Here is an 11,760-nt window from a genome sequence, read left to right as displayed (position 1 = left end):
GCAATGAATATCGTGGTATGAAAGGGGGAAATGACCCATGGATAAGAATACAGATGATGGATAGAGCGGGTCATGAATGGTTTGCATGGAAATTGATAGTGGGCAGTTGGATAATTCAGGGGTATATGGATAATATACCCTTTGGATAAGAGGGCGGACTATGGATGGAATCGATTATTAATGGGGTGCACAGACATGGATAACGGCTGTTGGATTATGAAGCGGGGCTATGGATAATGTACCCTTTGGATAATACAGCGGACAATGGATGGAATAGATTATTAATGGCGCGCACAGAAATGGATAACGGCTGTTGGATCATGAAGCGGGGCTATGGATAATGTACCCTTTGGATGATACGGCGGACAATGGATAGAAACAATTGTTAATGGCGCACACGGGAATGGATAATGGATAACAAGGCTCTTGGATAACGGAATGGATAATTGATAGGCAGACTAAGTAAATGGATAATAGATTATCCATGCAGCAAGTGCCTGCTGCCATGTATGGAGCATTTTATTGCAGTGCAAGGGTTTTATATATAAGCAGGGTAATTACAGGTGGCTAGACCATAACAACTACCAAACTTTAGTTGACCTATGTCAACAATTTATTCATTCTGGAGATAACGGTGTTAATCTTGCCAATCTAATGGATGCTGTCAATTCAACAATCTTGGATCACAAAAGCGAAGACTGGAAGGACTGGAGTCAATACATGGAGAAGCTGAATGAGGTTTGGACACGGATATACAAAGAAGGAGAACATTTACCATGGCCTACGGTATGTCCAGCTTTTAAAATTTTATTACATTTCACGGTATAGCTAATATTTCTTAATTAAGCCGCCTTCAAACGGTCTATCTTTGGATGCCTCTACACTCCCACACTCAACTCCATGTGAATCTGTCGGTGTCACAGGATCTTCTGATGGTGTTCTTGGTATTGGTGGCTCTCAAGAAGCTATCAATTATCGTGCAAAGCTTGTTGCTGAAAGAAAGCTCTTGCATGATAGTGGAAAGCCTGGAGAAGATATTGGGCCTATTCGGGGCCCCAAGTCTATCAGTGAGGCTCGAAAAGGCGGAAAAACTCGGGACAATCTTGCAGATGCAGTAACTCTGCAGTTTGAACAATCAATTCCGGGGTCTGTCAAAACAAAAGCTATTGTTTATTGCATTGGATGTGATAGAGCGGCTGTGCAGAGAGACACGACTCGAATTAGAAATCATGCACAGGAATGTACTGTATGTAATGTCTTTGCATATTCAAAGTATTATATCATTCATTTTAAATTTCAGAAGCTGGCTACAAACTTTCCAAACTGGTATAACCTGGTTGTGAAGAATCTCGCTTCTCGTTCACACACCAAAAAACTCGAAAATGTCTCTTCTTCATCTGATCGGATTACGAGCAGCGGCAAATCAGTGTCTATTTCTGTCAACAAACCGTCTAGTATTCTTACGTACATGAATCCGGCAAAGATCACCGAGCAGCAGCGACTCAATATTGAGCTGCATATGTTTCGTATGTTTATATGCTGTGCACTTCCCTGGGCAACAATGGACAGCGAGTTCTTTGTCAATTTTTGCTTTGCTTTAGCTCCAAATTTTACCATTCCGGATCGTTCCTCATTCTTTCCGAAACATCTTGCTCAAGAGGTTTCTGCTTGGAGTGAAAGCTTTTTACAGTTTATTGAAAGCAAGACACATCTTACACTATCTCTCGATGGCTGGAGTTCACGGTCCAAGGATGAAATCTATACTTTTCATACAACAACTCCGAAACGAAGATCTTTCTTTACGGATGGAAGAGTCTTCAATGGAATTTCTGTAACAGGTGAAGTTCTCGTTGATGCTGCTTTACGGGTAAATTTTAAACCAATTTTTTCTATACTTATACTGATTCAAGTTTGTGTTTAGATTCTCAATCTATATGGCATAAAACGTTATAGTGCAGTAGCAGGTGATGGTGGATCAAATGTTCGAGCAGCTCGAATTAAAATCAACAAGCAATATCCATGGATTCTTAACATTTACGATCCGTGTCATAATTTGAATCTCTTCATGAAAGATCTCGGGAAGCTTTTTAAAGACGTATGTAAACAATACTTTTGTTAATTTTATGATGTTGAAATATTTGATACATGTAGACTTTGTCAATTTCATCTGCACTTGCAAACTATTTTGGAAAGTCAAACTACGGCACATTCCATCTGGATATTCAGCGCAAAGTTGATGGAGTGGCACAAGGAATCAGGTCACATTCTGACACACGGTTTTCGTCAAGCTATACGCAAGTTGTTTCTGTCTACACTTGCATGCCCTTGATCAAGAAGTGTATTAAATCTAACGTTCTAAAGTTTGATACTCCACCGGTACATATTTATGCCCATATTTTACTAGCATTTCTAACAGTTTTATTGTCAGACAAAGAAGCTTCTACCATATATTCAAGATGGTGCTCAACACTACTTGTTTATGGCTTCTATGAATGGCTTTATCTCGCTTTTGTCATCTGGAGCAAAGGCAATTCTTACACTCGAAGGTCAGAATACTACCTGTGCCGACGTTTTCTATAGCTGGATCTGCATTGCATACGACTTGGAGCAAGTTCTTGCATCTCCTGTTATTGGAGTTGGAAATCTTCGAAGTGAAGTTGTCAACATCTACAATCATCGGTTTAATCAGATGATGAAAGAGTCGTCTCACCACATATATTTTCTTGCATATTATCTTCATCCATGTATGTCCTTAATTAACTGATTTGTACCAATTAATATCTAACTATTCTTCAGTATTTCATCAATATGGAGGAATACAACTTGTCATGCCGCCACTTTCAAAGGACCAAGCATTGACCAAAGAAAATTATCCCACTCTTTTTAAGCTGCTTCTCACATCTGTTCTCTGTATTTTCCAAGGCGAACAACTACGCACACAAGATTCAGGAATGGAAGTTGTCCCCATTCTAATCCGCCAGTTAATTGCCTATGCTTATAATCAGACTCCGTTCCAACAAGCTCCCCTGACACGCAATACAAAACCTCTTAAATGGTGGAACCAATTTGCACAAGATTCAAACAGTAATTTGCTTGCAGTGAGCTTTATTTTTGCGATTTTTGTGCCACATTTAGCTGACCTATCTTATAGCGAGTTGCAATCAAAATATTTTCCATCTCTCCTTCAGAGATTTGTGATGAAAGAACAGCCTCTCGTCTTGGCTGGTTCAATGCTGCACGTCGCAGCTCTATTACTCCAGAGCATCTTATTAGCTCAGCGAAGCTTTACGACTACTATGTCAATGGATTCAGTGAAAAGGGATTCAAGCATAGCGCTCGTGTTCATCTTTCCACAATATCCGAATCTCCTATGAATTCAGCTCCCTCTACATTCTCCGCTCCAACGCTAATGGACCTTGTCAACAAGGACAATGTTGACCCCCAACTCAATTCTGCGGCTTTGGAACATCTATGGTTCAATAATCCCGATCCATATGATTTGGACGAAGTCAACCGCATGGATTCTGCTTTGCACATCTCCAACTCTACTTCTGAAGGTGCCATCCAACTCACTCGCACATCTGACCGGTTTGACATTTCTTCCTTTGTGCAACTTGATGATAAAAACCTGGTTTTGCTCATCACCAATGTTGACACAAATGGACCGGGCTCCAAATTATTTTTTGAAAGGACAACTCACGATGATGATTCAAACTTTGCTCAAGGCAAACCGGGTGAATGGAACATAGATAACTTTGTTTAATCATACAGGTAGATATTACTTTATACTCATTTTGCTGTGACATCAATTTTTTACACGAAATCATACCAAGTACCATACACTATTGAACCGCGCACCTTTCATACCTTAGCAGCTCATGCCCCGGCGTGCAGACTGCAAACATTGTCGAAATTCGACCTTTGTGACTCGCGGGTCACATTCATGTGACACCCCTACCTCGTACCCTGATGTGACTGAAAACGGCGCACAAACTGCCCAAGGTACTGTGCGCCTTTGAGAAAGTGACATATGTATTGTATTTATTGTTTATATATTGGAGAAATTGTTGGTAAAGCCATAAACAGCCTAAAAAATGAGAATTAGTAGTCGTTTTACCAGTCATATGTAAAAAGTCCGACAGTCACGTGACGTGGTATAACACCTGTTTAAAACACAAGTAACACACCGGTTGAGAGCGCCAGACCTATACCACTATCACACGGACCGGCCGGGAGGTATCAAACCCTGCCCTAACTTGGAAGCCAATTGGATGCCCCAATTTAAGCTGTCGGAAGCCCTCTTGTGTCGGATTGCATCGATGATGTATACATAACGTCCGAGCCCCAACTTCAACAGATCAGGGTCCGACGACACTCGTCGAGTCCTGCACAGTCGTACCTACCCCAGATCTCTTGCTCGCCAATATAGCTCATTCATTAATGCACAGTTCCACAACCCGTCTTCCCATCAACCTTCTCTGCAATAGAGGTTTTTACATTCCGTCCAGTCATGTAGGCGCGCGTCCTCCACAAGCAATCCCTGATTATCAACTGGTTCCGAGCCTTATTCACGATGGTTTGCCATGGCGTTATCTTTGATTCTTGTGCGGGATACGATGTCCATTAATTCCGGTGACTATTACGATTCAACGCCCGCGCGTTTCTGCTTCAGTAAACGACACACCCATCTGACGGCAAGCTATCTGGGGACAGCGCCTTTGTGGTGACTCCCTCAAATTGAAATTCTTGGTACTCTCTTCAGTCTTGGCCCCTTCTTGTCGTAGTCGACCCACACAATGTTGTAGCCGATCTCTTTAAGTGGTCACAACACCACTAAATTTTGGAGGTATCTTGATTCGACAACATGCGCTGAGGTTTGCTATCGAACATGACCATGCGTTCGAAAGTAATTTACAGATATGCACCCATATTTTCTGGTTGAATGGTGTAATTCTTGTGGACCATATAAGACGGCAAAAAAGTGAGGGGGAAGGCCAGCATCGCCTAGTGTGCCAGCTTTCCTTGTTTTCTTCTCGAGACCTCAGCCAGTTCACGATGCAACTCCGCAATATTACTATCGGGCTCCTTTTCGCCGCCTCGACTGTTGTCGCTAGGTATGTGTCTAATATTTCTTATATTTAAGTGATAGCTTACTGAGAATTGATTACAGGAACTGTGGAACCGTCATCTCTGATGCCCAGGTCAAGATTCAGGAAGCTCACTTCAAGGCCAACGCAGTTGCTGTCAAGGCCAATGCTGTTTACCCCCCTATCGAAGTCTACTTCCACGTCGTTTCTTCCGGCACCTCCCTCTCAGCTGGGAATGTTCCGTATGTCAAGCACTATTTCAAGGTAGCATAACCGTACTAATTATTTCTTGCAGTGACTCCCAGATCAAGGCTCAGATTGATGTTCTCAACGAAGATTATGCTTCCACCGGACGTAGCTTCGTTCTCAAGAACATCACCAGGACAACCAACTCCAACTGGTTTAACAATGCTGGCCCTTCAAACTCTTACCAAACCGCCATGAAGAACGCTCTTCGTCAAGGTACCAAGGCCACCTTGAACGTTTACTCTGTTGGGTAAGTTTTTATTATTTCAATTGAGCAACTACCTCAGCAGGTAATAACATTCCTTCCTCTCCAGATTCAAGTCCAGCTCCACTAGCGGATTGCTCGGCTATGCTACCTTCCCCTCTAGCTTCTCCAGCTCCAACAAGGATGATGGCGTTGGTTAGTGTTCTTACTCGATGTTTAAATATGTTTCGAGTCACTCCAACTAATATTTTGACGATCAGTCCTCCTCTACTCTTCCCTCCCTGGAGGAACCACTACCAACTACAATCTCGGCCAGACGCTCACGCACGAAGTCGGCCACTGGGTCGGTCTCTACCACACTTTCCAAGGCGGATGCTCTGGAACTGGTGACTCCGTCTCCGACACCCCTGCCGAGGCTTCCGCTGCTTCTGGGTGCCCCATTGGCCGTGATACCTGCTCTTCCGCTGGTGTCGACCCCATCCGTAAGTCCAACTTGTAGGAACCATTTCATATACAGTTTCTTATTTTCTCCAACAGACAACTACATGGACTACAGTTACGATAGCTGCATGACTGAGTTCACCCCTGGACAAACCACCCGCATGAACTCTCAACTTGCTACCTACAGGGGTATCTAAAGAACTTGCATACATACACAGCAGGAGGTTCGACCTGAAAGGGCAGATGTGTGTTGAATATAGTACATCCGCTTTGTCTCCTGTATAATATTTATCATCAGTACAACTTAATGAAAAGATACGAAACGTCTCAAAGATCAAGCTTATTTGCTCGAAGTCATAGCATCCTACTCTTATAACACTAGTACATTGCCCACGTGAAGAGGTTAAATTATTTGACTGCTCATCGTCGTTCGAAATCCCACTCTGGCTTCAGGAGCTCTACAACGCTGGTTCAAGGATTAAAATTGTGTTCAAGGACCAGGTAATGTTTAGGCCCACAAAATGATGGTGATATTGTATTTTCAGTTGATTGTTGAGGGTTTTCGCTTTGAGGATTTGCATCGGAGAAGAGCAATATTATATGTGGAAATTCAATCCATTACACGGGCCCCGGGGAAGAGAAAGGTATTAGAAAGTGTACGATATTACTGGTGCAAATTAATGAACTTCTCCGAAAAATGTCAAAAATTAGTTTGTACATACATTTTGTGAAGGTTCCGGAGAGCTAGATTGGGTCGACCCCAGAAGAGATGACCCCGAGCGTCCCTCTCTCCATGTATATTTCAAAGCGCCACGAATTCTTTCTTCGCGAGGGCTCACACAGACACCTTGAAACCAATCAAAGTTTATTCAGCCGTTTGCGCTGGACATGAATTGCGCACACCTTTCCAGTATAAACGACCCCACGCGCGACCATGCTTTCCTTCATCTTTGAACACCGAACGCGTCACTAGCCAGTAGCAGCCCAGAATATTCTTTGCACTCCATCGTGTTTGATACACCTCTGTACCAACTCCGCCTGTTGGGGTCCGCGATAGCACTTCATACAAGTTTCCTTTGCCTGGCTTGAGAGTGGGAGGGAGGGCAACACTTTTGAGAGGCAGGCGGCGTGTAATCGTCTGGGATATCGTTGCTGACATTGTAGGTGAGACGGTAAAGGGGAAAAAAGGTTGAGTATTAAGTTTGTGTTAATAGTAGCCGCGATACTGTAAAGGTTACGAATTGGAAAGCATCCGAAAAGAAATTATTTGTTTGCGGAAATTCGAGCTTAGCTAAGCCTATGGCACTGCATCCAATGCAACGATGTTTGCGCCGACCACCGTATTCCTTACTCGTTCAAACCAGGAGTTTTATCAGAAGAAATTCGTCCAAGCCTACCCTACATGACACTGATTCATGTGGTATACCACTGCAGCCAACATGGTCCGTGAATGATCTACTTTCGTCTTATCCTTCTCCCAGGCTTTCCTCGACAACTATTACTCGGCTTTACGACTTGTCTGCGCTTATACCACCCCAAGAAGGCACGCCACAATTCGAGGCAGTTAAATCAGATTTGGAGGAAATGGTCAGACTTGTGGAAGCAGTGAGATTGGTTGACACATCTTCTGTATCTGTATCTGGACGTGGAGAGAAGGAAGACGCAGATAGAAATATCGCCCCAATTGATCCATCGCAACTGGGTGAAGTTGGTCAACAGTTGTTAAAGCACGCTTCCCAGACTAAGGACCAGTTCTACGTCGTGGACTCGGAGAGGGCAAGATAAACCAGGTTGATTTTTGAGCCCACAATTTACTAGGTCGATTTCACATCGTTACATGAATTATTCATTTTCTAACATTCTTCTAGATTATACACCACTTCAAGGGGCACTGGGCGCTGCATTCAGCAATGTGTGGCCGCCAGTGGATCCGAAACCGCCAGCACCGCGAATAGTTTGATCCAAATCCTATTATGAATACTCGTTGTGAATATAGGTCCAAAATACAAAAGAGGGTAGACAGACTCACATCGACTTCTAGTACATCGGGAGTATAGATGCGTTCAATAATCAGTTGGGCAATCCTGTCTCCTTCTTCGACTGCCAAATAACGATTTACACGAAAACCTACGCCTTTTGCGGTAACACATACCTTGGAAATCCTTATCCGAGAGATTGAACAAAAGAACAAAGACAACACCTCTGTAATCTGCATCGATGACACCTGCTCCTGTATCAATCATGAATTTGGAAGCTGAATTTTATTTAGCGCAAGAACGAGAAAGGTGGGGGATGGCTCTACCCAATCCGCTTCGAGGAGCAACGCGTCCATATGTGCCAGCGGGAACAGCAATTGATATTTGAGTATCGACGAGAGCTTTCCCGTGTGCAGGGATAACTTTCCTTTCCGCGCTATTAAGAAGGAAAAATGTCAGCAAAATAATGAAGGTTGCAGCAGTGTTGTATACCTGTATAGATCATAGCCAGCAGCCAAGGGTGAGCCGCGAGTGGGCAACCTGGCCTTCTCAGAGAGGCGCTTAATTAAAAGGTTTGCGACAGGGGCAAGGGGGGCTTCTGACGCGTTATCTTCTACTGCGGGAGACATTTTTCTTTTCTTGAGTTGAGGGTTATCGTTTTCCATGAAGCTTTGGCTGGTTTGATGTGGCTTTAAGAACCCCATTCATGAACTTTGTATATGAACGCGTCGACTGAGTTTGAATATGTAGAGCGTGTCAACTCCGCCCCATGAATATCCAATTGATCTGATTTCTGGCTACTTCTGGTTACTACCAATCCAACTCTTTGTTTAATGCCATACAAGAAACACTTGTCGAACTGGCCGCCCTTGGCTCCGCAATCTTCTCTACTTCCTCAGACGGTGCTACAATTTCAACCCGGCTAGGGACATAGTAGTCTGAGTCCTCTTTCGTTCCTCTGTGCATCCACGTTGCAGTTCCAAGCACAGAATCAATCGCAGGTGGCTCTGGAAGCTTAATGTAAATATGTTCGCCCTCGACTTTAACCTACACGCAATATCGCATTAGATGTAGCTCGCAGGATGTAAGTCAACCCATACCTCGAAGGTCATAATTTTGTATTTGTCGTCAGTCAAGCATTGGCCGTCCTTTAGAGTAAAGTTTTTTCTGAAATGATAATCTCAATATTTATACGATCAAGATTTTTTTTTCACCCACTTATGCAAGGGGCACGAAACATATGGTTTGCCGTCTTGACTTTCGCCAACTAAACCATCCGATAAAACAAAGGCCCTTCGATGAGGACACATTTGCTGTGTTGCATACATCTCTCCGTTGGCAAGCCTAAAGATGGCTATCTCTGTGTCGGAATAGTTCACAACCATGGATGTAGAGGCATCCTCTGTTGGTCTCAAATCTCCGAATTTTGCGACCTTTCGCCATTTCCAATGGCCATTCACAATATCACTTGTTTCGAACTTCAATGAGGTTGCTTCCTCAGGCCAGTCAGGAGGGCGACGTTGACCTCTTTCTTCAATCAACTCCGCCCCTTGTTTGATCGCTTCTGTATTTGAAAACTAGAAGGGTGATTTTAGATTCAGCTTCATTCGAACGAACGATATGATGCTTACCTGACAAAAAAGAGCCCTTTTTTCTGGACTTCGTACTACTTCAGCCCATTCATCAAAATAGGTCCCGACTAGTTCCTCCATGGCCTGATCCAAGTTGTTGCATATACCCAGTGAATCATCTATGATAACTCGCTTGAGGTACTCCAACCCACTTTTACCCCCTTCACCTAATGTCTCAACCCATCTTGCAGTTCGCTGCAGTCGATCCGCGGATTGGATGTAGAGCATCAAGAATCTATCGATAATCTTGACTGCCTATAATGCTCAAGTTTTAATGGCTCATGTCAAGTATATTTGTGGATAAGTTTATAAACTTGCCTTCTCTTTTGAGACATCAACAGCGATCAGTTCAGCGTGTCGAGGTTTGGCGCCGCCATTGCCGCCAATGTATACATTCCATCCCGTACTAGTGGCAATAACTCCAAAATCTAATGAATAGCATGAGAGAAGAATTTGAAAATATGAAACCGACAAACCTTTGCTTTGCGCCTCGGCACATTCGCGTACACATCCACTCACGCCTCCTTTGAGCTTGTGAGGTGACCGTATGCCTTTGTATCGTTCTTCAAGTTCGATAGCTAGCCCAACCGAATCACCCACCCCGAATCGACACCAGCTTGTCCCAACACAGCTTTTAACTGTCCTTAACGCCTTTCCGTATGCATGGCCACTCTCAAAGCCTGCGGAACCCAATTCTTCCCAAATTTCAGGCAAATCTTGCTTCTTCGCTCCTAACAGGTCGATTCGTTGCCTAGTTGTTGTTAATTCCAGCATATGAGCCCGTATTTTACTGTTACTCACGCTCCTGTTATTTTAGTGTAAAGATCGTATTTTTCAGCAACAGTAGCGATAGCTGCAAGTTTTGCTGGGGTCTGGCAGTAAATATATTCATAAACAAAACAAATTAGAAAAAGTAAGAAAGAGCTAACTATTTCGCCTGCGGGTACTCGCGGTATAACCGAGTATGTGCCATTGCGTTGAATATTTGCAAGGTACTTGTCGTTGGTATCTTGATTTTGGCGATGAACGGGATTGAGAATAAATTCATTATGCAAGGAAGATAAGATGCTGGCCACTGCCGGTTTGCAAATTTCGCACCCTAGAGAGCTCATTTGCTCCCCAGCCTCGCGCATGACTTCGCTGAATGTTGTCAATTTTTTGACTTTGACGATCATGAACAAATCTTGACGGCTCTTTCTGAAATGGTGGCATATATGGTTCATTATAACATGACCAGCTTTCTTCATTTCAGAGTTGAATATCGAAGTTGCAAGTGGTGCACATCCGCCGCATCCGCTGCTAACTTTAGTCTTTGCTTTCATCTCGCCGAATGATTTGCATCCCGTGGCAATAGCTTTAGCTATTGTGGCCTTAGATACATTATAGCAGGAGCAGATTTGTGCATTGTCGTCCAGGTCGTCGCCGTCGGATTCGCCTTCTTGCCTGGGAATACCCAAAATCAATTGACTAGGGGGATATTCCAATGGTTGCTGCATCCAGGTATGATAAGTAAAAAAGATTTAAATATAACTGCCAAACAACACATTACCCTCTTCCTTATGATAGAAATTAGCTTAGTGTAATCATTAACGTCTCCGACCATCATTCCACCCAAAAGATATTTTCCATCTCCCGTGAAGATATATTTTTTGTAAACTGGGCCAAATGGATCATGATATGTGAGTGACCGAAGAGGAGCGACAGAGGTAGCGTTTTTGCCATGTTTTCTGTGGCCCGGAATATCCACCGTTTCCAAGGGCTTTTGGTCAGCGAAGTAGTCGCCAAATGAGGCCACGTTTACTCCCATGAGTTTGAGCTTTGTACTTCTGTCAGGAGGTGTCATGGCCTTCATTTCATGGCCAGGACCTCGAGTCAAATTATACGCCAATATATCGGCCATATCAATACAGGGAGCTATAAATCCATAGGACTCTTCTTTCCAAGAAGCACATTCTCCGATAGCGTATACATTGGGCGAGGAAGTCCGTAAATCATCTTTGACGATGATCCCCCCTCTAACATCTGTCGCAATACCGGCCTGCTGGGCAAGCTCTCCTCGCGGGGTGATGCCAATAGCGAATACAATCATATCGAAAGATTTTTGTGAGCCGTCTTTGAAACCTAGACCGCTGGCCACTAGATTTCCGTCAACCTTGGTAGTGAGAATACATTGA

At 43.6% G+C, this 11,760-nt stretch overlaps 2 protein-coding genes across 2 annotated transcripts; both read left to right on the top strand.

Moving 5' to 3' along the window:
• Positions 1-5,055: 5,055 nt before the first annotated feature.
• JR316_0004533 (Extracellular metalloprotease) lies at positions 5,056-6,176 on the top strand (the record flags this gene model as incomplete). Its single annotated transcript, XM_047890297.1, has 6 exons — positions 5,056-5,114; positions 5,171-5,329; positions 5,383-5,583; positions 5,648-5,733; positions 5,799-6,020; positions 6,076-6,176. 6 exons carry the CDS (start codon positions 5,056-5,058, stop codon positions 6,174-6,176), a joined length of 828 nt encoding a protein of 275 aa, XP_047750058.1.
• A 1,125-nt stretch (positions 6,177-7,301) lies between these two features.
• Positions 7,302-7,764, top strand: JR316_0004532 (uncharacterized protein; the record flags this gene model as incomplete). Its single annotated transcript, XM_047890296.1, has 2 exons — positions 7,302-7,319; positions 7,414-7,764. The coding sequence occupies 2 exons, from the start codon at positions 7,302-7,304 to the stop codon at positions 7,762-7,764; spliced, it is 369 nt and encodes a 122-aa protein (XP_047750057.1).
• Positions 7,765-11,760: the final 3,996 nt, after the last annotated feature.

Source organism: Psilocybe cubensis, chromosome 4 (genome assembly GCF_017499595.1).
Source record: "Psilocybe cubensis strain MGC-MH-2018 chromosome 4, whole genome shotgun sequence".
Lineage (NCBI taxonomy): Eukaryota > Fungi > Basidiomycota > Agaricomycetes > Agaricales > Agrocybaceae > Psilocybe > Psilocybe cubensis.
Note: the sequence above shows the minus strand (reverse complement) of the source record. Positions and strands in the feature narration are given on the sequence as shown.